Source organism: Schistocerca cancellata, chromosome 6 (genome assembly GCF_023864275.1).
Source record: "Schistocerca cancellata isolate TAMUIC-IGC-003103 chromosome 6, iqSchCanc2.1, whole genome shotgun sequence".
Classification (NCBI taxonomy): Eukaryota; Metazoa; Arthropoda; class Insecta; order Orthoptera; family Acrididae; genus Schistocerca; species Schistocerca cancellata.
In genome coordinates this window covers 542992167-543019094 of record NC_064631.1, presented here as the reverse complement: position 1 = coordinate 543019094, position 26928 = coordinate 542992167, and the positions used below count along the sequence as shown (strand labels likewise).

The 26928-nt window shown below is 38.3% G+C and overlaps 1 protein-coding gene across 6 annotated transcripts in view; it reads left to right on the top strand.

The window, feature by feature from the left end:
- LOC126191567 (zip homologous protein 2-like) overlaps positions 1 to 26928 on the top strand; it is a 137108-nt gene that overhangs the window by 80807 nt on the left and 29373 nt on the right. For all 6 annotated transcript variants that reach the window (XM_049932486.1, XM_049932485.1, XM_049932484.1 and 3 more), the window contains exon 6: positions 9830 to 9987. In XM_049932486.1, the coding sequence (XP_049788443.1) occupies positions 9830 to 9987 (158 nt within the window). The remainder of the gene's footprint in view (positions 1 to 9829; positions 9988 to 26928) is intronic.

Sequence of the window (26928 nt, the reverse complement as noted above, 5' to 3'; positions counted from 1 at the left end):
TTACACTTTGCCATTATTTAAATAGCTGATAGTGTCAAAGTTACATAAATGCTTTATTTGGAGTAACAGAAAAAACAGCAGCTGAGTTTTATAAACAGAGGAGCAGTGCTTTTTTCAAAGAAGCCTAATATATGGACACACAGACTAAGTTATCCCCATAATAATCAGTGTAGATAGATTACCATTAGCCATAATTTGTTGCTAGTACACTTTGTGTAAGTAGCCTGCAGTGGCTGTTCCGCCTGCAAATGTAAAGTGGACTTGTTCCACATCCCTGAAGACTCTCCTTCATAACTAGATTTACAGAACAGAGGGTATGAATGAATGAATTTTGGACCTGACAACAGAGTATGGAGCAGAAATGTATTTAAAACAAAGATTTTCTGTTGATCTTATGGTGGGTCAGATACTGGTGCTATTGAAAGATTATGCAACTTTCGTTGGCGAAATGTTCTGATAGATAACTGTTCTGTGTACTGTTCTGTGTATTGCCCTTCAAAGGATCTGATTGAAGTAGAGTAGAGAGTATCCACCTGGTATATGATGCTTTGAAGTAGGATTGGCAAAGTGCTCTGTTCTGAACATGACAGAGGATTGAAATTTTAAAGAAATCAGATGATGTGTGATGGCTCTCCTTGTTTATTTCTTCATTTGTTGTCCTTGGTGTCGACGTATTGCATTGTGATACTGACTAAAAAATGGGGTGTGGAAGTACAACAATGACTACTTTAAATAATGTAGCTGACAAGTGCACACTTGCGTTTCACAGTATTTTACTTTCACTGTTCAGAACCCCTCAATAATACACAGTGATTTATGGCCAGTGCACTATTTAACTTTCCATAATCCTCATTAATAGTGTGCAGGCAAACCTACCACATACTGTTACAATAGTTTACTATTGAACATCTACAAGCAGTAAAAACCTAACCATAAAGTTCACAGTTCTAGAAGAATAGAAAGGTACATATGGAGCAGACACTGTCATTGTTTTAAAACACAGCCTAATTGTGTAACACTTATTTCACACTTAAGTTGAAGCATTGTTGTTGTTCTACAGCTTTCTTGTCTGAAACTCGGCCATGGACTGACTGTCTCGGGACCAAAAATTGGGCCCTTATATATCCTCACAATAATAGGTACTGAAACTATACATTGTTCAAAGTTTAATTTACAGAAGTTACAATTAAAACTTAACTCATTAATTTAACAGAATAAATAGAAAACTTCCTTCTTTTTAACAGTTTCTTCTACTACAAGAGTTAGGCCGAATTATTTGTTTAAATCATGAAATTAACAAATATAGTTACGCAAACAATACTTTTGATAAAACTGTTAATTTCTTGGGAATTAATTAAGGTCTGTCTTTGCTAACTTGTTTTTGAACAGAGCCAAATAGATCCTTTAAGAATATTATTAGTTGTTCTTCCAAATGTTTATAATTAGTACAAAATTTATGTTTGTTTATATGTCACCAATAGAATTTAAGTTACGAAACAATTGCTGATTTCACCCTGTAATGAAAGTATTAAGTAGGAATAGTCAAAATAAATTAGAAAATCAATTACATACATAAATCTAAGCACAAAATTAGGTCTGATGTTATATTCTTTAAAACTGAGGTCAACCTTTCTCTATTATGGAAATGCAGATTATACTTGCGTATGTTAATGGTAATTAGTTAAAAGTGAAAAAACAAATTTAAGAAGGCAGATTGCAAAACAAGGGGGGAAGTAAAATTAATACGGCTTGCTTCCTCACATCATCACCTCGTTGGATTGACCAGATAGATATTGCAAATAGCTAACTGGGCAATTCAGTGACCACAAGTGACCCTATTCACACATGAAATCTTATCAAAACTACAATACACATGGTTCCCCCCCTTCAAATTTATACTTATATGAACTGGCCATATGAAAATCCCCGTACAAAATATTTGCATACAGTGTATTGCACAATTACACAAAATGTCCACAAGTTATACTTTTAACAAAAAGTTATGCATCTTCATCATACGTTATGTCCTTTTTGGGTAAACAAAGATTACATTCAAAGATGCATATCAATTCATACAAGTCCTGTCTCGCAAACAAAGTAAAATCCTCGTGGGTTGCAAAAAAACTAAATCACAGTGCACATTGCATCCTCTTTTTTTAAAGAAAATTTCACTTGCTCAGTGTTTGGTATTTTCCACAAGCACTTTAATGAGCTTTTTCGTATTTTCTCACCAAGTTGTCCACACCTTCAACAGGTCCAAGTGCCAGTTAGTAAGGAAATGCACTACTGTCAGTTCCCTGGGCAGTGGTTCTCCTCTGCCACAGTACATGAAAAAAATGAGACAAAATATCCTACTTTAGTACACTTATTTTTACTTCTACCTTAAATATAAGAAAAAAATTGTTTAACACTAATGGCAAGTGACAGTCATTACATCATAAATAAATACATTAAATAGTTCTCATAACATTACAATAATTAGCATTAAATTTAACTGTAGTACGAAAGGTGAGGACTAGAAAAAATTTTAAATCAGTTGCACATTACACAACAAAACATTACTCTAAGTCATAACTGTCTGAAACTGATTAAACTTGAAAGATTGGGTTTCTTTTCCATTTGCAAAATAGCAAAAACTCAAGATGCGCAGTAGCATAAATTTACTAATCATTATGTTAAGAAAAAAGAATAGTCACCATTACATAGCTTAATTACTGTTTCAAGTCAAAATTGGGCACTGATGATCTAGCTGTTTAGCACCCTCCACTATAAATCATCATCATCAAATCAAAATTAAGGGGATAGAAGTTGTACAAAAATCATTGCCCTACTTCTCTACTCCACTCTGAGCACTTCTCTCTTCAACTAGAAAATTAAATCCTCACAAAATTTACCAAATGGTTGACCTGTCAAAATATCCACACCAGTTTAGCAACACAGTTATCAGTTAATCAGCAAAATTACTGTTCTTTGTCCCAGTATTACCACTTTAAGCTCATAATTCCTCAGAAAACAAATAGACATTTTCAGATAACCTATAGATATCCAATGATGCAGCATTATGTGACATGTACCTTATTAAAACATTGCTGTACCTTATTAAAACATTGCTCTTTCTGTTAATCTCTCATTCCAGCTGCAGTGTCATGAATTGTGCAATATAAACAAAACCCAATGTTGCCTAATTCAAAAAGTAGATCATCAATACAGTTACACCACATTTGTTTGTAATCATGTCTGTCAGCACATTACTTTACTTGCCTTTCTTACCTTGTTAGCTAGTGGATTGCATTCTCAAAAAATATCCCTACTGCTGAGACCGCTCTCGGGATTGGAATGACTCCTTACCCTCTCCCTTAAAACCCACATCCTTTCTTCTTTCCGTCCCCTTCCCTCTTTCCTGACGAAGCAACAGCTGGTTGCGAAAGCTAGAATTTTGTGTGTATGTTTGTGTTTGTTTGTGAGTCTATCGACGTGCCAGCGCTTTCGTTTGGTAAGTCACATCATCTTTGTTTTTAGATAAGATGATGAGACTTACCAAACAAAAGCGCTGGCAGGTCAATAGACACACAAACAAACACAAACATACACACAAAATTCAAGCTTTCGCAACCAATGGTTGCCTCATCAGGAAAGAGGGAAGGAGAGGGAAAGACGAAAGGATTTGGGTTTTAAGGGAGAGGGTAAGGAGTCATTCCAATCCCGGGAGCGGAAAGACTTACCTTAGGGGGAAAAAAGGACAGGTATACACTCGCACACACACACATATCCAACTGCATACACACAGACACAAGCAGACATTTGTAAAGGCAAAGAGTTTGGGCAGAGATGTCAGTCGAGGCGGAAGTACAGAGGCAAATATGTTGCTGAAAGACAGGTGAGGTATGAGCTGCAGCAAATTGAAATTAGAAATTAGCGGAGATTGAGGCCTGGCGGATAGCGAGAAGAGAGGATATGCTGAAGGGCAAGTTCCCATCTCCGGAGTTCTGACAGGTTGGTGTTAGTGGGAAGTATCCAGATAACCCGGACGGTGTAACACTGTGCCAAGATGTGCTGGCTGTGCACCAAGGCATGTTTAGCCACAGGGTGATCCTCATTACCAACAAAAACTGTCTGCCTGTGTCCATTCATGTGAATGGACAGTTTGTTGCTGGTCATTCCCACATAGAACGCTTTACAGTGTAGGCAGGTCAGTTGGTAAATCACGTGGGTGCTTTCACACGTGGCTCTGCCTTTGATCGTGTACACCTTCCGGGTTACAGGATTGGAATAGGTGGTAGTGGGAGGGTGCATGGGACAGGTTTTACACCGGGGGCAGTTACAAGGGTAGGAGCCAGAGGGTAGGGAAGGTGGTTTGGGGATTTCATAGGGATGAACTAAGAGGTTACGAAGGTTAGGTGGACGGCGGAAAGACACTCTAGGTGGAGTGGGGAGGATTTCATGAAGGATGGATCTCATTTCAGGGCAGGATTTGAGGAAGTCGTATCCCCGCTGGAGAGCCACATTCAGAATCTGATCCAGTCCCGGAAAGTATCCTGTCACAAGTGGGGCACTTTTGGGGTTCTTCTGTGGAAGGTTCCGGGTTTGAGGAGATGAGGAAGTGGCTCTGGTTATTTGCTTCTGTACGAGGTCGGGAGGGTAGTTACGGGATGCAAAAGCTGTTTTCAGGTTGTTGGTCTAATGGTTCAAGGATTCCGGACTGGAGCAGATTTGTTTGCCACGAAGACCTAGGCTGTAGGGAAGGGACCGTATGATGTGGAATGGGTGGCAGCTGTCATAATGGAGGTACTGTTGCTTGTTGGTGGGTTTGATGTGGACGGACGTGTGAAGCTGGCCATTGGACAGGTGGAGGTCAACGTCAAGGAAAGTGGCATGGGATTTAGAGTAGGACCAGGTGAATCTGATGGAACCAAAGGAGTTGAGGTTGGAGAGGAAATTCTGGAGTTCTTCTTCACTGTGAGTCCAGATCATGAAAATGTCATCAATAAATCTGTACCAAACTTTGGGTTGGCAGGCCTGGGTAACCAAGATGGCTTCCTCTAAGCGACCCATGAATAGGTTGGTGTACGAGGGGGCCATCCTGGTACCCATGGCTGTTCCCTTTAATTGTTGGTATGTCTGGCCTTCGAAAGTGAAGAAGTTGTGGGTCAGGTTGAAGCTGGCTAAGGTAATGAGGAAAGAGGTTTTAGGTAGGGTGTACACTCACACGCGCACACATATCTATCCACACATTGTCTGCTTGTGTCTGTATATGTGTGGATGGATATGTGTGTGTGTGCGAGTGTATACCCGTCCTTTTTCCCCCTAAGGTAAGTCTTTCCGCTCCCGGGACTGGAATGACTCCTTACCCTCTCCCTTAAAACCCACATCCTTTCGTCTTTCCCTCTCCTTCCCTCTTTCCTGATGAGGCAACAGTTTGTTGCGAAAGCTTGAATTTTGTGTGTATGTTTGTGTTCGTTTGTGTGTCTGTTGACCTGCCAGCACTTTCATTTGGTAAGTCACATCATCTTTGTTTTTAGATATATTTTTCCTACGTGGAATGTTTCCCTTTATTAATATATATATATATATATATATATATATATATATATATATATATATATATTTAAAAAGAAAGATGATGAGACTTACCAAACAAAAGCGCTGGCAGGTCGATAGACACACAAACAAACACAAACATACACAAAAAATTCTAGCTTTCGCAACCAACGGTTGCCTCGTCAGGAAAGAGGGAAGGAGAAGGAAAGACAAAAGGATATGGGTTTTAAGGGAGAGGGTAAGGAGTCATTCCAATCCCGGGAGTGGAAAGACTTACCTTAGGGGGAAAAAAGGACAGGTATACACTTGCACACACACACATATCCATCCACACATACACAGACACAAGCAGACATTTGTAAAGGCAAAGAGTTTGGGCAGAGATGTCAGTCGGGACGGAAGTACAGAGGCAAAGATGATGTTGAAAGACAGGTGAGGTATGAGCTGCAGCAAATTGAAATTAGAAATTAGCGGAGATTGAGGCCTGGCGGATAGCGAGAAGAGAGGATATGCTGAAGGGCAAGTTCCCATCTCCGGAGTTCTGACAGGTTGGTGTTAGTGGGAAGTATCCAGATAACCCGGACGGTGTTGGCGTCTGCCAACAGCAAAGTGTGTCAAAGGCTTTAGGAAGACTATGCAATGCTTTGTAACAACAAATTGCCTCCGATGAGTGTGGCATGACAACTATTTAAATTAGATTCGTTTGAGCAGTTGTGGGCAGACCCTTGCGCATGCACAGTTGAGTCGTGTAGGAGTCGTACCTTTATTTATTTATTTATTTACTTGTCATTAGCCAACATATGTTGAAATAGACAGTTTTGACATTACATTTGATAGTGAATCTAAAATTGGGAAACTATGTACATTCAGATTGCATTACATGAGGATAAAGAGTTATTCTCTACATTATAATTCCTTAACATCATAGTTACTCTCTACTACATTCCAATTCCTTTACATCATAGATACACTTATCAGCTAACAATTTGTGCAGCTGCTTCTTGAAGGCATCACCTTGTAGGTCTTTCAGTGATGGTGGTAACTTGTTATATAATTTTAATCCTGTTTGTTTAAAGCTACTTTGGACCTTAGACAGCCTAGTAAAGTCTACATCAATATTGTTTTTATATCTGGTATCATGTGAATGAACATCTGTTCTGGAAGGTAAGGTATGTGTTTGTTTTTTTTTTTTTTATGGAAAGAAGACATGTTTTTATGTACAGAGAAGGTAATGTTAAGATGTTAAGTTCCTTAAAGTGCTTTTGACATGATTCTTGGCTTTTAATACCTGTAATTGCTCTAATTGCTTTCTTCTGCCACATGAACACTGTCTGAGCACCAGATGAGTTGCTCCATAATTTTATTCCGTACTGTAAGTGAGATTCAAAGAAGGCATAATAAGAAGATAAAAGTTGCTTTCTGCTGACTAATGTTTTTAGTTTCCTTAACAAAAAGACTACTCTTGATAGTCTGAATATAATAGAGGGAAACATTCCACGTGGGAAAAATATATTTAAAAAGAAAGATGATGAGACTTACCAAACAAAAGCGCTGGCAGGTCGATAGACACACAAACAAACACAAACATACACACAAAAATCTAGCTTTCGCAACCAACGGTTGCCTCGTCAGGAAAGAGGGAAGGAGAAGGAAAGACAAAAGGATATGGGTTTTAAGGGAGAGGGTAAGGAGTCATTCCAATCCCGGGAGCGGAAAGACTTACTCTTGATAGTCTGGTACATAACAGTTCCGTGTGGGTGTTCCATGTTAATTTCTGGTCCAGGTGGATTCCTAGAAGTCTTACAGAGTCAGACTCAATTAATTTTTCCTGTAGATTGTGCAAGAAGAAATACATAGTTTCAGTCTTGCTACTGTTGAGTATCAGCTTATTACTGTGGAGCCATATGGCAGACTTTTCAAGCATTACTTTTGTTTGTTTCTTCACTTCCTCCAATTTGTTATCTGAGGTAATCAGGGTTGTGTCGTCAGCATATATTATTGACTTGTGAAGCATGAAAGTAGGCAAGTCATTCATGTATACCAGAAAGAGAAAAGGTTCAAGCACTGAGCCTTGTGGCACGCCTCTTACAACTGGTAGGGCATTTGATTGCTGCCTATTTACTATAACTACCTGAGTTCTGTTTGTCAGGTATGATCTGATTAGTGCCAGTTCGTTATTTTTGACACCATAGCACTCTAGTTTATTTATTAGTATTTCATGGGATACGGCATCAAATATCATATCTAGTAGTACAGCACAAGTGATGGAATTGTTCTTGAAGCCATCAAGTATGTCTGTCACAAGAGTTTCTACTGCATTTATTGTAGACAATCCTGGTCTAAAACCAAAGAGCGAGGACGAAAAAAGATTTTGTTCAGCAAAGTAGTGTTTTAATGCAGCATTCTATTATCTTGGATAATATAGGTATGAGGGATATTGGACGGTAACTTTCAGGTTTGTTTTTTTCTCCTTTTTTATAGATTGGGATAACAAGAGTAGCCTTCAGGACCTCAGGAAATTTTCCAGCTGTAAAAGTACTATTGATCAGAAAGGTAAGGGGGGGCAACAATAATGTCAATTATTTGTTTCAAGATGGTGTTGGAGATGCCGTAGAGATCTTCACCCACTTCTGGTTACAGAAGTGTGGCTGGGTGCCACTACTTAATATTGCCCTGGTTCGGAAATTAGTAAATCTGGGGCTGATGCACAGAGCAGTCTGACTTGTGGTGGGGAGGTGGGTCATCTCCACGTGATCTGTGTTTACGTTTAGTGATTTTGTTGTTTTCTCTTCGTTTATTGCTCTCATGTTAAATGATAACAAAACAGATTTTTGTGGCCGGGAGCTATCAAATGAATTAAAATACGTTCACGTTATTACGGAAGTCTAAAATATGTTATAAGTTTTAGATTTTATCTCCACCTTTCTGACAGTCAAACATTAATCACCTTACAGAACAATGAAGTTATTTTTGCTGGTTTGCTAAAGAGATTTGGCTTTTATTAATCTTTTCTGTTGAGGCAGTCAATTAATTTGAAACTAAGTGTTTAATTTCACACTATTGGCTAGTTTCAACTGCTCACTGCATTTCAAGTGCACATATAGCATTATGCCATAATAAAGAAACAAACATGAGATAATACAGTACTGGCACTCCAAGAAAATTTACATATGAATGTGCATTTTAAGCCGAATTATGCATTTTAGTATGGTTCACGAAATTCCGAAGCTCTTGAAGTATCCCCTGGTGTCTTGTTTATTTTATGACATAATGTAAGATCTTTTAATGTTTTACACGTATGAACATATGGACTTGCTGCATCATCTTAGCTGCGCTAGCACGGTGACGCTTGTTATCTGGCACTCTCTTGCAACTGCAGAAACGAACCTATTTCTAACAGGTCGCGGGAAAATATTATGAATGGTGGTTTGAAAAGCGTTACATTCAAAACAGATTTCCTTTTACTTAAGATGAGCTATGTGCGAGAATGAATGATGAATTTCTTAAAGCACAAAGCGTTCGACTCTCATTTAAAAATCAACTCTTTGAGGACGACCATTTAGGTCATTATTAAAAATTTTCCTGGCACATTTGTGTGATGCATGTTAAAGTGTAACAAGCGCAAAAAATCAACATTACATGTAGAAGCTTAGCTTCTCTTCCAGCTTATTAATCTTTGAGACCAATATTATATGTGATTGCTATGTATATTAATTTAAACCATTAACGTTTCTTATTTGTATGTTCACGCTACATAAGAGTGATCTTGCTATTTGCTGGCTACATCATGTGTCCTATGCTGTCATCAGTCACATTAGCTATGATGGGCTTACAAAAGCACATCACAATCTCAATTTTAATGCTGCGGAAAAAGACATGCAGTGTTTGTTGAATTCAAATTTATACCTTTGTAATACGAAAATATGCAGTGTACGTGTTGCTGCACATCACAGGTCTTTCAAAACGTGTTTCCCCCCCTGAGTTTCGTTTTCTAATGTGCCGGGAAATTCTACTCCGGTATATAAAACCATAAACATTCAAAGGATTGATGAGTTTTACAGTGTTTTACTGTCACTTACACAGAAAAAGTGTATCTTCACCCGGGAGAAAGTGTATTTTTAACCGTGAAATCCGGAAATTGTTTCTCCTTGTCCATGTATACACCATGTGCACACCTGGTTTCTACTAGATATCTAATTAGATTCCTTGGACATGATTTCTTACATATCCTTCAACTATTGTTTTCCTGCCACCTTCTGCATTTTGATTTATATTTAGTATTGATTTTTAGGCATCACAGCTACAGAGAACCCTCATGACAACCAACAGGATTTCTCTTCCACGAAATTTGTCTCCAAACACGCCATTGCCTGAGTTTTCGCCTTATAGAATTGGTACACTTACAACATCCACGCCAGTCAGCAGAATCAACTGTGGTTCTGCAACCAGGTAAATCTCTCCAGCATCAAACCAATCTAAAAAAGGGGCCAGTTTTCACTTGTAGTATATATTTTTATTTATTTTGAATATTTGGAATAAAAATTGCAGAACTGCTGCAAATATATTGCTTTTACAGAAATCCTTCTCATTTACATAATGTTCAAATGACACTTAAACATTGCTGTAGCCTTTAAGTAAAGGATTAGTGAAACTGAATTTTAAGAAGCATCATACAAATATAAGAGAGTACTAACATGAGAATACATCACATGGACAGGTAACACTTACTTCATTATACATAATAAAAATAGCACGTCTTATTTCATTAACAGAAAATTGGGAGATGCCAATTATTTGTAAAATTGTTATGAACTGAATACACACACTTAGGTTGTAGAATAATAATCCAATGTGTGAGGTCCTTCCCAGATTGCAATATTTTAGGGGTAGTGAACATGTGTAGCTCTTGGTATACAACAGAGTTTAAAAAAATAATCAATAAAAGTACATACTAAAACAACAAAGAAATTATCTTGTGAGTGCTTATAAAAAAAGCAATATTTCAGCATAGAACCTAGAAATATTTTCCTGTTGTCTCCTATTATTCAAATTTGAATTAAAAAAGAAAGATTTTCTGCATTTATGCCCAGTCTATATAAGAAATAGGTTCTCCAAAATTAAATTATCATCATATACTGGGACAATATCCAGTAAAAGAGAGGACAAAAATGGAGGAAAATCGCAGTGGGGTAGGACAATATGAAAAGCAACAATCAAATGCTGAAAATCAATGAGTATAAAAAATGGGAAATTAGGTGTGGCATTCAGGACAGGAGAGATCAATTAAGACAGGGCAGTCTGAACACTGGAAACAAAGATGAAGGACAAACAAGTAGTAATCAATAAAAAGAAAAGATGAAGTAAATGATATTACTTTTACAGAGATAAGATCTAACAGACAGCATCAAAAACATTCCATAATGCAGACATAAGCAAAATTATGCTAAAACAGTTCTGCAATTAAGCTATTTATATTAACACTGAAATAAATTTTTATAAATAAAAACATTTTTAAACTTATATTATCTACACAGAACTGAAAACAGCCATTTTTTCGCTCATCCCATATGCTGATTCTTGTTACCACACTTTTTCTTTCTATCTCTTATGAACAGAGTGTCACTTCTCCCAAGCATTTGAAAAAAGAGAAACACCAGCAGAAAAATTCTCAGACAGCTCACTGTGCCTGTTAGCACCTCAACGTGTTATCTTTATGATGACTATGTGGGAGTTTGTTGTGTGAAATGCAACCTGCAATTACAAGCACTTTGTTGGTCATATTAAGCTATTTTTCACATGCTAATGATACTTACTTCTTGGAATAATGTTATGTATATCACTGTTCGACTATGCACAACAATCAGTTTTTATATGTATGATTTTTGCTAGTACTTGGCAAATATCAGTGACTAGTGTCAGCAGGTCAGAAAAAAAAGACTTACTCAGAGAGTTCTGATGATTGGAGATATTCACACACTCTTCAATATCAATGATCACAGTGGAGGATTTGGAAAAGTGAGCCAGTAGGAATCTGGAAATTATAGAGAACCTAATTTATTGATCAACAGGAAGAAAACTATGTGTACAAAATTTGAAACAAACAGAACTACTAGCTCAGAGGAATTTCTTCTGAGCATTGGGATGCAGACTTAGAAGAAGTAGACTCTAATAGGTTTCTGAGAATTGAGGTGGATGAATTTCTGGCATGGGAAAACCACATTGATAAGATCTGTTCAAAAATAAGTACAAACGAATTCTTAATGAAAAGAATATGCTATATGGTGAACACAGAAACCTTGCTAAAGTTTAGCAACGACTTATCTTCCCTCGCGTACTTTACTGTAGACCAGTATGGGGAAGAGCAGCAGATGTACACATTCAGAGAATCTTAAAACTTCAAATGAAAGCCATCACATGCATATCTAAGCTAATGCAATGGCAATGCTGCAAAAACAAATTCAAATAATTTAAAATATAATTTTTTACATACATGAGACAATACTTCTTTCAATGGAAAACTGCACAGCACCTCTAAATAGCGATTTACATGACCACAACACAAGAACTAGAGATAACTACTATATTTGCAGCAAAGTTTGAAAATGACAGATAGAGACCCTACAAATGCAGGAAGCTTATTTTACAACAGATTGCCACTTAGCGTAAAGAGCGTAAAGGAAGTGAGCACCTTCAAAAGAAAACTGAAGGAGCATCTCATCTCTGGATGCCGGTATAAGGTAAAGATGTACTTGCAGGCAAATCCATATGGAAAATGTTAAATAGGAAATGGAGTAAAACATTTTCTTTTTCTGTGGAAACAAATTTCCTGAAAGAAGGAAGTGGAAAACAAAGTGTGGTGCAGAAAATACAGGAGAGAACATAAAAATTAAGTTTATTGGTGCAGATATAATTTAAATGAGTTTTCTCTATGTGTACATGTCCAAATATTTTCTGCAATATAGTTAACATATATGACCTAAAAATATTAGTTTTTATTTTGTCTAAATATATTAGTATTTTTCAGCAGTATGGCAAAAATATGTAACTTTTTAGACTTTCCTCAAGTATGTAAGACTGTAGCATAAATTAATGTAGACTGTCAGCACATTTTGTCATTGTGTGTTGATATTGATTATCTATGAAACATTATTACAAAAAAATTGTTTTTGTGTAAATGACTAATTTCTGAGAAATTTGTTTTACTTCTGTATAAAACTGATAACATGACATGTCTAACATCATTGTAAAATTTGATCTATGGACAGAATAGAATAGAAACTTTATTATCACATTATATGGCATATACAATCTGGTGATTGGGACATAGGTGACTCATCATTTTAAAGCTACTTCTAATTGTAAGATACAGAATAATTACAGGTATTTTGTAATTTTAAGTACCACAAAATCATTTAAAATAATCGTGTTGAAAATAAAGTATAATTAAGAATAAGTATTTACTAAAAGTACTTTTTTAGCATGACAGAATAAAATGTAACATCAGGCACAGTTATTTGTGACAGTCAAGTCATAAATTCTACTACACTGTAATAATGTTTACTTGCTAGGTATTTTTTTAAATTATGTCCAAATTCTTCTGGTTCATATTTTTTAAATTTTTCACAGACTTTATTTCCCAGCCTCATATCTATATAGTAATGTGTCTTCTCAAGCAGTTTTAGCCTGTGATTTGGTAACTTATATTGATATTTGTTTCTTGTTTCATAATCATGCTTAAACAGGTTATCCTCAAAAAGTTGTGGGTTTTATTTAGAAAACTTAATTGTCTCATAGATATATAGTGCAGAAACATTCATAAGATCAAGGGCCTTGAACAGAGGTGTGCACAATTCTTTTTTCTGCACCTGCCATGGCTCTGATGATTTTTTTTCTGTAGCTTAAAGACTCTCTATAAGTTTATTTTCTCCGACTCCCAAAAAATTATACCATATCTAATCACAGATGCAAAATATGCATGATATACAACTTTTTAAACTGGTGTTTGTATTATACTGCTTATAACATTCATTGCAAATATCAGACTATTTAGACATATATGTAAAAAGAAAGATGATGAGACTTACCAAACAAAAGCGCTGGCAGGTCGATAGACATACAAACAAACACAAACATACACACAAAATTCTAGCTTTCGCAACCAACGGTTGCCTCGTCAGGAAACAGGGAAGGAGAGGGAAAGACAAAAGGATATGGGTTTTAAGGGAGAGGATAAGGAGTCATTCCAATCCCGGGAGCGGAAAGACTTACCTTAGGAGGAAAAAAGGACAGGTATACACTCGCACACACACACATATCCATCCGCATATACACAGACAAAAGCAGACATTTGTAAAGGCAAAGGCCTTTAGAAAACTTAAAGGCACACACACATATCCATCCGCATATACACAGACACAAGCAGACATTTGTAAAGGCAAAGGCCTTTAGAAAACTTAAAGGCCTTTACAAATGTCTGCTTGTGTCTGTGTATATGCGGATGGATATGTGTGTGTGTGCGAGTGTATACCTGTCCTTTTTTCCTCCTAAGGTAAGTCTTTCCGCTCCCGGGATTGGAATGACTCCTTACCCTCTCCCTTAAAACCCATATCCTTTTGTCTTTCCCTCTCCTTCCCTGTTTCCTGACGAGGCAACCGTTGGTTGCGAAAGCTAGAATTTTGTGTGTATGTTTGTGTTTGTTTGTATGTCTATCGACCTGCCAGCGCTCTTGTTTGGTAAGTCTCATCATCTTTCTTTTTACATATATTTTTCCCACGTGGAATGTTTCAGACTATTTAGACAGTGACACATGGCATCTACATGGTCTGTCCATGACAAATTTTTGTTCAGCATTACACCTAGAAATTTGGTACAGTTTGCGATGGTTAGGTGATTGTTCTCATATGGTATTTCTAGTATATCCTGTAGAGCCTGTTTTGTGGTAAAGTGAATGATTTGTGTCTTTGTTAGATTTAATTTCAGACCATTATTTCTCACCCAGGCCTCAATTTCAGCCAGAGTCTGCTGAAGATGACCAATTAAATTTTCACTTTTCTTGCAACAGACTATTAAAAAGTAAACTAAAGTAATCTAAGTTAAACTGTACTTCAGGAGTTGGATTTGCTATTCACAATAAAATAATTCTGGCTGTGAATAAATGGTCTCCAGTAAATGACATCTGCTGGATGATTTTAAATGATAAACCATATAGGACCTGCTCAGCCAACTGTCATGCTCCTTCAGAGGATGGTGATGAAAAAACAAACAATATTTTCTACCTTGAGCTTGAGAATATAGTAGATGGATTACCATGACACTCAATCCTGTTGGTAATGGAAGACTTCGGTACCCAAGTGAGAACAGAAGATGAATATTGTCCAACAGTTGATCCTGACAGTATCCACGAAACAAGCAATGAAAATGGCATCAAGTTGATTAACTTTGCCAAACTATGAGAAGGACCATTAGGAGCATGTTCTTCCCTGAAAAATAGTTCAGGAGGTTACCATGATATCCCCAGATGGGAGTACAATGAACAAACTTAACTATGTTCTAGCTGATGAAGGACATCATGGAAGTGTTGAAAATGTAGAAACCTTCCTTGGCGTAGATACAAATTTGTCTTTCTTTGTGGCAATCAAACTGTTTGAAACTGTCTATCAAGTGGCGAGGTAATGCTGAAACTATGGTCTGCTTCGAAAAGGATAAATTGGAAGATGTGAAAGTGCAATAGCACTATGAAGATAAAATCACACAACACCTCACAATGTCAGAGGATCCTAACAATGTCGAGGGCACAGGGTTGGTATTGTGAAACACAATGTCAGCAAGTGCACATGAAGAGTTCGATTGCAATCCAAAATGCGGAAGTAAACCTTGGTTCAAAGAAGAATGTCAGGAATCTGTAGTGACCAGAGCAGCAAACAAACCAAAATAGTTGATTGTAGGAGAGGCACAATACAAATCAGCTCATAAGGAAGAAGGAACAAGAACACCATAAAAGTCTGTTGATAGCAGTCAAAGGAACAAGTCATCATGTTCCTTTTTCTAGGCCTGAAGATTTGCCAGAGGTGTCAACTGACAATATACTGTTGGTTCTAGAGAATGAGACTGGTAAAGTGGTATGACCATCAGAGCACGCAAACTTTTTTCAAAAACATTTTGAGAAATTACTGAATCATGACATTCCAACAAATGTGACAACTCAGATGTGGGCTGAGTTTGATACAGTAAAATTCCCTGAACCATTAGAGGAAGAAATCTACAACTACTGCTCGCCATAAAGATGACACATTGAGTTGCAGACAGGTACGACAAAAAGACTGTTGTTCACTTGGATTTCAACCAAAGCCTTCTTCAGAAAAGAAAAAAACACACACACACACAAACATTCACACAAGCAAGCACACCTCACACATACATAACTTTCCCCCCCCAGCTGCTTTGGCATTTTCAGTCAGTTTTCCAACACATTCTGGGAAAATGGCTTCTCTTGAAAACTGAAAAAGTGCAGTTTTTTTCTGTTCAAAGTTGCATTTTTTGGGATGTACACTTAGCAAACCCTCATCCCTGCAGATGACCACATCAAAGCCATCATTAACCTGCTGGCACCCAAGGACTTGAAGGAGCAAACTTTACAAGGAGGGCATTAAGTTTTTCTGGTTTGTGGATTGTCAACAGGCTTTTCAGTCTCTCAAGCAGTGTTTGTGCTCTGCTCGCCATCTGGCTTCTTTTACACCAGGTAAACCTTTAACCGTGGGCTTCCATGTGTCCCAGTATGTCATTGGTGCAGTCATGACCCAACAGAATCCAGATGGCTCTGAAGACCCCATATCTTATGCATCGAAGATCCTATCTACTAGGCTGCATAATTATTGACTGGTGGAAAAGGTGTTGCTAGCAATTCTGCTTGAAGTTAAAAAGTTTCACATTTTCCTGTGAGGAGCAAGATTCCTCCTCATCATTGACCACAAGCTACTGGTTTCCTTATTTGGCCCTTATTCCAAGCTGCCAGATAGGAGTGCCCACTGATTGCAGAGGTGGGCCCTCTTATTCAGTAGTTATGATATTTGATATCACTCCACCACCTGGCATATCAATGCTGATTAACTCTCGCAGCTACTAGTTGCGCCCGGTCTGATGTTCAATTGGTAGGAGGCTCTAGTGTTCACATTAGATGATACCTTGCAGCAAAACATGTTCAATTTTCTCTTGACAGCTCTTGAGGTCATGACTACCATGACCACTGATCCGCTTTCTTGGACAATTGTTTTGGCTGTCCAGAGTGCGTCTCTTTTGGTGCACATCCGGTATAGCATATGTTGTTTTTCCTCAATGTTGCCTAGGGGGTCTTCATGCTTGCCATGGAAACACAGTGCTGCTTAGTGATCATCCCCCAGTGTTGCATCCCTATGTACTCCAGTTCCTGCATGCATCACATTGAGATATAAGTCGCATGAAGATGTTTGTGTGACATCACATCTACTGGCTGGTGATTGATCATGACATCAAACTTGCTGGGCCTGCGCACAGAGCCAGGCTGCATCACCACACCAGTTTTCTTCTTAACTGGCCCAGGAGCACCTTAGGACATAGTGCATGTGGATTTCACAGATTCAATTTTGAGCAGCATGTCATTGTTGGTTTTAAATGCATTATCCAATTTCCCGTGCATAGCCAGGCTGTCCTCCACATCATCGACTGCCGCTTTACATATGTCGTCAGTTATTTTTGCCATCGAGGGACCCCCAGGAACCTTGTATTTGATAACGGCAGGCAATATGTGTGATGAGAGTTTGAAGACTTTTGTGTTTGCAGTGATAACCAGCATCTGAAATCTGCCCCATTTCACCCAGCTTCTAACTTGAACATGGAGTGCTTCTTACCCACATTCAAAAGACCCAAAGAAGAAATCTATGTCTGCCTCTTCCCATAATGGTTGCATTGTTGAGAGTTTGGCAGAATGTTTGTATGGGAGCCAGCCACAGCTTCTCCTGGGTTTGTTGCACCATGAGTTGCATGCTACGAGCCACTGAGGCCCTGTCACATTTTCCTTTCAGGGCTACAGTTTAGGCCTCTTCCTTTGGCAAGCAACAGGAGTGACTACAGGGTGTTGTGATCCACCACAAAGGTCAGCAGTTGCTTGTGATGGATGTCAGTAGGGAGCAGCTAATCCACAATGCAAATCAGTTGTTCCTGCACCCTATTAGGGCATCTCCACCGGAGTCTTGCATTAAGCTGGCACATAACTGGTCGTGATGTTATTCTGGGGGCAGGCTCCCACTTGCAGTGTTGTGCCTCCCCATCGCTGCCAATCTAGCACCCACCATCGTCCTCCCACTGCCTGAAGCTTTGGGCCCCAGTGAGACTCATGTCTGTGCATGTCAATGTGGAGCCCTTGGATTTTGACCCATTCTCCTCCCTCTCTGCCTCATCACCAACCTCACTGGTGGAGGTGGCCTCATTTCAACTGCTGGTGGTGGACCCTATGTTGCCTTAGACCCTGTCCTTCCAGCAGAGCCAACAGCACCAGCCTTGCTTCCATTGGTGATCAGTCCACTGCCGGGTTCTCTGGTGGCCTTTGTGGTTCTGCACCATAGGTTGCACCTCCAGGCTGGCCATTTTTGGCCCTGTGGCCTTTTCAGGAGAGAGGGGCTTAGTATCTCTGCCAATAGACATAGTGATGGAGGTAGATAAGTTGCCATGGGTAGCATAGCGGAGTAGTGTGGAAACCTGCCATGGTGGGCACATGTGATGTGTAGTATGGGCAGAACTGCTGACAACAGTGTTAATCCACATGCAGCAGTAAGCTGAGAGGGCCAGTGCTAATGCTGAGTTCAATCACCACGGAACTCACTTTGCACTTCAGGCTGAGTGTTGCTGAGTGATCAGTCGTCCACCTCCCATGCCAGCTGTGTGTTTAGTTTTTCCCCCTGCACATCTCTAAGTGGCTTCAGATGCTCTGCTTCCCCACAGATTGACTCACACAGCAAATATTTTTCCCTCCCCAGAGTTCTGTTCCTCAGTTATTGTCAAGTCATTGTTGGCCAACGAAGTACCCACCCTGACAGAAGTGTATAGCAGTGTTATCATGCCTGTGCAGATACTAAAATTCCAATCACGTCTGATATCACAGAAGAATAAGATTGAGCGGTACATAACACTAGTACAGCCAGTACTTTTGTATGGTTATGAAACCTGGGCAATACCAGCAGTGACTGAAGAAGAAGTCTGCATCTTCAAGAGGAAGTTCCTTTAAAAGATCTATGGAAGGAAGGGGAAGGTAAACGGGAATGAAGAATGAAAGGAAGCCACACAATGGCTGTCTATTAGGGCAGAAGAGGTTACAGTGTTTTGGCCACATCTTTCAAGCTGATGAATTCCTCCCTGAGAAGTCCCTTCTCAACATGCTGTGAAATGCCCAAGGGAACATCCAACAATGTGATGGAAGGATCAAATATTAACAACCCTTAAACAAGTGGAGCTGATAATGGTGATAGATGAAGCTTGAGGCCGGCAACAATAGACTACCATTTGCAGTAGACATGTTCTCTGTTGCAAATGGCTGATATTCCTTCTTTATTTTGTTTTTTGTAATGTATTCTTTAATAATATTTTTCTCAGTGCACAGTTTTTTAATTTCCTTCTGTAGAGTTTTTTCTTATGTTTTCCTGCTGTTGGCCTTAAGGGCCCGTTGATGCAATAAATCGTGATGATGATGGTCAAGGTGTTTGTTTCCAATACAGGGCGATTATAATTAAAGTTCCAGTTTCAAAACACCGAAGGAAAAAAAAAATTTCTCTTCAGAATGATATCACATTTGAATGGAATATTTTCGAAGAAGGGGGGAACACTGTGAAAACAAAAAAAAGGAAACAAAAAAAAGTTTCCCACTAGATGGTGCTGTAAGCATCATAATGTAAATGGGTTCAGTTACAAATGAGAGATGAACTATAATACGAAGGCTATGGTGTGAGTTGCACATTAAACCAGCAGTACTATGCAATGTGCGTGACAGCACATTTGCCATTCAGTGGTTGCTGCACTGTTAGATAGGTAAGCCCTTCCACCACAGCAGGATTGTACCACATCAGATGGGAAAAACCAGTTTTTAATTGTCCTGAGCCAGAAAACTTTATAAAAAGCAACCATAACATCGACAACAAAGTTTCCTGTGGCCAAAACTGCATAAAAAGTGACAATGAAATAAGTTTCTAATTGTCATGATGGTACAACACATGGTCAATATTCCATCTCTGTTTTATGCCGCAAATTGAAATTGAGAAGCAGCATGCTCCACAACAGATCAGAGTGTCTCATGGATAATATTCAGAATGTGTTGCGAAATTAGGTCCTTCAGTTCAGTTGCATTTGTAATTGGAGCAGTGAACACAGAATCTTTCAGGTAATCTCATAGCCAGAAGTCACAAAGATTAAGATAATGTGATCCAGACAGCAAGACTGTAAGGAAATTATGGCTGATAATTCTATCATTTCTAAAATTCCTCTACAGCAGCTGCTTCACTGGCTGTGCACTACAAGGAGGAGCATCATCTTGCATAAAAATCATTCTACCCACAAATTCAACACTGTTGAAGGATTGGAATGATGCTCATGTGCAGAAGACTCTCATAGCATTTAACAGTGACAGTACAGATAACAGGACCTGCAGGAGCCATTTCCTAGAAAAAAAAAATGGCCCCATGATAAAACAGTGCCACCAACCAGCACCTTTTGCAGAATGGAGCAATACTAAATGATGTGATAGCAGATTTTCTGTTGCCCATATTCTGCACTTCTCTGTATTGACATGTGCTTGGAGATGGAAATGAGCTTTGTTTTGTCCACAGAATATTCCATGGACATTCATTGTCCACTTCCATATAAGCAAGAAATTTTAGAGCAGACATTTGCCTTACAGGTAGGTCAGCATGATACTAATTTTGTATGGATGCAATGCAGGATGTTTCTTAGAATGCTCACAGGTAGGTCTAAAGATTAGGCAATTCTATGTGCACTTCATGTTTGCACATCACCACTAGATCCCTCCTGCAATGCCCCATTTTCTACTGACATCATATCAGTTATTTTCCTTCCTCTGCCAAATTGCACTATTAAAGCATCTGTCTTTTTGAATTTCATAATTAATTTCTCCAGCCCCTTGGCAGACATCAGACCAATGCCTTTTTTCATACCCTTGAGTGTCCAGAACTTCTGCAGAGCTGCTGTCCCACAGTCATTGTTCTTGTGAAAGAACTTTACCAGTAACATATGATCAACATTGAGACAGTCAAGCCAAGTTTCTCAGTTGGAAACTGAGGATCGGCCATGTACCCTGCATCTTCTGTTTAGCGTATTCTGCCAGTTATTACTCCATCTAGTGGTAACATTTTCGTTAATTTTCTTTGTTTCCATAATGTTTCCCCCTTTCTTCAATAATATTCCATTTAAATTTGATGTCATTCTGAACAGTAGTTCATTTTTAAAGCATTTTGAAATTGGAACTTTAACTGTGTAGTATGTATGTAATGTATGTACAGTGGTGGAACTGTTAATACATTTGGTTCTCTGTGTAATACGTTGAAGAATTGTCATGGTGGCAAATCAGCAATGGAACTAATCACTTTCTTTTGTAGTTTAACAAATTTTTGTATCTCTTACATGCTGTGATTTCTTATACTAGAATAATTATACAGTTGATGTGGTTATTAATGCCATAGTACCATGTCTACAATGGTTCAAAATTTTCTTAAAGAACCACTCATTTTTATGTAATTTTGAGTAATTATTATTTTATAACTTCATTGCTTTAGGATTATTCATATTAAGTTTTTGTAATGAAATACTATGAAATACGCAGTAAAATATCTTAGAAAAACCCAGAAATAAACTACATACCATGGAATGTGATTGGGGAGTTGAGGGTTGGATTTTACTGACTTATAGTCAGTTGAGCTGAATATTCTTTTTTATTTAAATGTTTAACAGAAAATATGTCCACCTGTGTCTTCAGGACTGCTTCTTAGTCTGTGGGGTCAATGATGGGCAACTGCAGAAAGGCTGCAAGTGGGTGGAATGCAACCAGACATGACAAACACTTTCCTCTGAAACAGTGAACTGTATAAATAATATGCCCATTTTTAACTGACACACACCTTTAGGCGACACTGCTGATCTGACAGGTGGAAATATTTTAAGTGGTACTGTAAAAGAGATGTAGTCCATGAGTTTCAACATTTTAAAGAAGTAATTAAAATTTTTCAATGTTGTTTAAAACAAACAAATTTACATAAAACATTAAAAACAACTGCCTTCAACAATGTAATTCAAATTTCTGATGGATGGCATCTTTGAACACATAATAAAGCATTTGCAACCTCTCAAAAATTTGCGAATCAGCACACGCTGCCACACACAGACACGCACTCAACACAAGGCAGCGCAGATAGTCAATACATTTAACCACTGGTCAAACCATCAATAATAAAGTTCAGCTAAACAATGTAAAATCCATGGTGGAATAATGACAATATTATTTAAAAAATGACAGATTGCTACTCACCATATAGCAGAGATACTGAATCACAGACAGGAACAACAAAAAGACTTCTAAATTTGTAAGCTTTCAGCCAGAATGCCTTCTGAAACAGACAACATACACACACACATTCACGCAAATGTAGGTCACACACATGACCACTGTCTCTGGCTGCTGAGGACAGATTCTCATCAATCAGCTCTAAACACTATTAACAGTTTAGAAACTTCATCTAAAGGTATCAGATAATATGCTTAGTTCAAGTTCAGAGTTGTAAAATCACTGGCACCTGTGAACTAAGCAAAACATGAGTGGAAATGTGTCAGAGGGAATAAATGCAAAATGATCTTTCTGTTGAGTTTGTGGTAATTAACTCCACCTTGTAGTTTATCTACAGTAAATATCAGAGCTGAGTACAGTGATGATGATGGGAAAATTACCCCTTGCTGAATAATCTTTTCAATCACTTGCTTTAATTGATTCATGTGTGACAGGGATAACCCGTAAGATTGTTTCCTAACTGGTATGGAATGTTTCACTTTAGTTTTATACTTAATAAGGTGTGTGAGGCCAAGTTTCTCCATCAACACATCAGGGAATTTATTGCAAAAGCTCTGAATCTTTCTTCGATCTTCAACAGATAAATGTTGCAAATTTTCCTCTACCTCTGACTTTCTGCTCCCTGGTTCACAAAACTGAAACTGCTTACCATGACTAAGTTTAAGTTCAAAATAACCATCACAACAATTATGAAGTAACCTACATTAGCAATAATGTCAGATCTGAGGATAACCTGTGTGGTAAGACTCTCAATTAACCTGAACTAACTCTTGACAATATGGCAATCACTGTGGACAAAACAAAAATGCATGCGTTATTGACCCCCATCCGTTTGCATAAGAAGAAACTTGCAATGTTGCTGATGCAAATTTGACCATATTGGATCAACAGCTGAAATGGAACTACCCAAATCCAGAAGTGCACATACTGGCTCATTATTCATCTGACAACAAACAAAGGGCTACTTATCCTTGGCCCATATGCAATTCCAACTATTCGGTGAATATTCACCAGCTAACCTAACCCAATATTCTTCAATTGTCAAATTTTATTAGTGGCTCTAGGCTGAATGCAAAATTGGTGAATGTGACTTGCTTCATTGCACTGAAAACACTTGTCATTAGCTCTTTCTGACACCTCCTGTTGCCTTCACATCTGTTCCCTGGGAGTTGTTTGTCAACTAACCTCTATCTTTGGTCATCATGTGTTACATCTCGAATATGTCGACTTAATTTGTCTAGTTGTTGATACTTAACTGGTATTGGACATAAAACTGCTATTTGCCTATCATTAGGTTTCACCTTCCACAGTATGACTGACCACTTGTTGTTGTTCACTATAAACTAAACTGAGGGTTCTAACACTCTGTCTAATACTATGGACATAATCTCGTGTAGTTTCATTCAGGCCTTTCTCTTTTCCATGATGGAAATATCCTAGCTCTTGCAAGGCTCGCCAAGGAATCATATCCACAACAACTTTGCAAAGTACTTGCTCCAATGAATCACCCATGGCTATTTTTAATAAACTGAAGCAAACCTAACCTTCATGGCAATTAATGCTAGCAAATCCTTATCATTGACCACAGGAACCTCACCTTTATCCTGTATATCCACCAATGTGCATAGAAACTTAACAATAATCATAATCAAATTATCACAAGAGGGATCAGTGCTCTTAAAGAAAGAAACTGTGCAGAGTATTTGTACTTTTAACATTGTATTAGCCTCTTGCAGTCACTTGCAGCTGTATATCAGTATTCAGCTTCTGTCCTACCTCGCGCATTCTACCAATACCTTCTTCCACACATGCATTTAATCCATCAATTAAATCACTCAAACATTATTCCAACTGTGCTTGGTGAAGCACCTGCCCCCCACCCTGTCCCCCATATCCTGCAATATGTTTTGATAGTGCATGATTCTAGCTTTTAACCTTCACTGTTGAACTATTGGCATGGGTACTCCAACAAATAACTCCATAATTGCCTGTATTTCCACAATGACCACTTGGACAGACACCAGCACCTTATTTGCATTTTGAAGAACCTTTCAGGAATCATGATCAGTGCTTTCATCAGCTGCCTTAATGTTTGTTGTTGTTCAGCTATGGTACCATCATAACTGCCTCTCCTGACGCGAAACTGATAACACAGCTCCTCTTGCCTGTCCATGACAGCCACATGCTGATTTTAGGTGAGTGGGCATGCTGCGTCAATTACACCACAATTTCATCTTCACATAATTATCATTTTTAACCAAACCACAGGGTAAAAGCTGAACAAAACAACTTTTCATTGCATTAATTATTTATTTGCGATGAAAAAGTTGCCACATCATAAAAATAATTTACTTTCTGAGAATTGACCCACATGATTTTATGCCTTTCTTCCTCAGTAGAATGAGAGGAGTTGCCTTTTGCACAAACCCAGGAGTAAACTCACAAACGAAATTTGCCATCCAGGCAAAACTTGTAACTTAGTAATATCAGAAGGTGCTGGAAAATTCATTATCAATTTTATCCTCTCTGTATCTATTGATAAAACCTTCTGAAGAGACTACATGGCCAAAAAATTGCATCAATGGACTCTGTTCAGCAGTGCTAGAGGAACTCCCTTCCTCAGCAGAGTCTGTCCACAACTTTGGGGACACAGGCATCAGGACGTACCATAGCTGCCAGCAGTGCTGCACATGATTAGCAGTGGTAGGTCAAATTCCTGCAAACATTGAGCACTTGTCTCAACTACATATTTTCTTTTGTTCTAGTGAAGCTTCTGCAGTACAAATTAAACAGTCTCCTTTTGTTATGTTTGTAGGCCTTGCTTGCTTATAGCATACTGTGCTTCATTTAAAGTGCTTTTCTTTTCTATAACATATACTAATATATATCTCATAACAGTTTCATTTATTTTTGATACGGCACTGATAGTGGTAAGCATGAGGACAATGCTTAATTTTTCTGAGTGGATATACAGTCCACTTTTAAAGTGTTTTTGCAGTTTAGACTATGTATTGGTTTTGCTACCCAGATAACAGAGCACATTAAAACGCATGCTTCTGGGATGTGAGGAGATTGAATCCACCTCGTTGATTAACAATGGAGACCAAAATGCCATTCTGCCAGGAAATGGTTTTTAGGGGGCTTTCCATATCCATCTAAGTAAATGCTGTACTGGTTCCAAAATCCGACCCCACATACATAATGCGCAAGCATTTTCAAAAACTATGTCACATTTGACTGCGGGATTACACTAGCTGTAGGCAGAAAGGGTGAAAGGTGTGCACCGATTCCTTCCCAAGAGGTGGGAAGTGGGGTGGGGGGGGGGGGGGGGGATGGAGGAGGGAACAGGCAGAACAGATGTAGTTGGTTCTCCATGAAATTGGGGACAGATCGTGCCAGTCATGACCCAGTATTGACAGGACATAGGTCACCAGAAAGGGAGGAAGGATCTTTTTTGCTATCTGTAATATATGTATTTGGAACAACAAGAGCCATCAGGACGTACCATAGCTTCCAGCAGTGCTGCACGTGATTAGCAGTGGTTACTTTTGAATTACAGTTATTTATGTAATTTGTTTGCTACCTCCACATAGAACTGGTTACAAATGTTAATACTTCTTTTAAGTCTCTACATTGTTTCCTTCTTTATTCTGTATTATGTTTCTATTATCTTTACTGTTTTGATCTTTTCTATTTTTACTTATGTGAGACTATATTCTCTTAGAAGCATATTTTGAAACAACAAATTTCATTCTTGTAGAAGTAATATATATTTTCTGTTATCAGTATAGTGTTAGTTCGCGTCATTTCTTTGTATGCATCACTGCCTAGCCTTTGATTTGTTTGTTGTATTTGCCTTCTCAATGCGATTCAGAGCTCCATTACTGTGTACAGTTGGTCATGTTATATCTTGTAATACATACAGTTGAACAGAAATATTCCCATTTTGCTTCTGTATTTTCAGCTATGTACATAGGTCCCCTATCCTCACACCCTAGTAACACTTCTGTATTGCCTAAGTGTGGTGGTTTTATTCTCTTGCCTCTATAAAGCACTTCCATTAGGCTATGTTCTTTTAGGGTATTCCAGACATTTGTCCAGAGAGACCCACAATAGTTTTATCCATTTGTCGACTGTAAGGAATATTAGTTATTCAATGATATAACAGTATGTTTGATTTTTTTATTATAAATTGATGGACTCTTAATTCTAACTTCAAGCTGTAAATGTTGAAAAACAATCACAAAAAATCTTTTAACACAACTGTCTTTCATTGTATTTATTATTTATTATTTTGAGCTTTACCTCATTACAGAGGCTTATCTCCAACATAATAATTTACTTGGAAATTACAATACAAACAATAAACATTCTTAAACTATACTCTCAAAATATTTCTCCAGGTGTTTCGATCTTGCGTGTCCTCTTCCTCTGCGCCCATTCTCCTCATTGTGTGCTGTACATTTTGGAGCCAGGTGGTCACAGGTCGTCCTCTTCTTCTCCTCCTCTCCGGTTCCCACTCCAGTATCAATTTGGTATTCTGGCTTCCTCCATTCGTCGTACATGCCCGTACCACTGTAATTTCTTCCTATCCATTATGTCATATATTCTTTCTTTTATTTCCATTCTCCTTATTGCTTCGGTGTTCCTTATCTTTTCTTTCCTGGAGATCCTTGCCGATCTTCTCCAAAAGCCCATCTCTAGAGCTTGTAATTTTTTAATGTGCTTCATGTTAATTGTCCAGGTTTCCGTTCCATACAGAACCACACTCTCTAATATGGATTTGTATATTAATT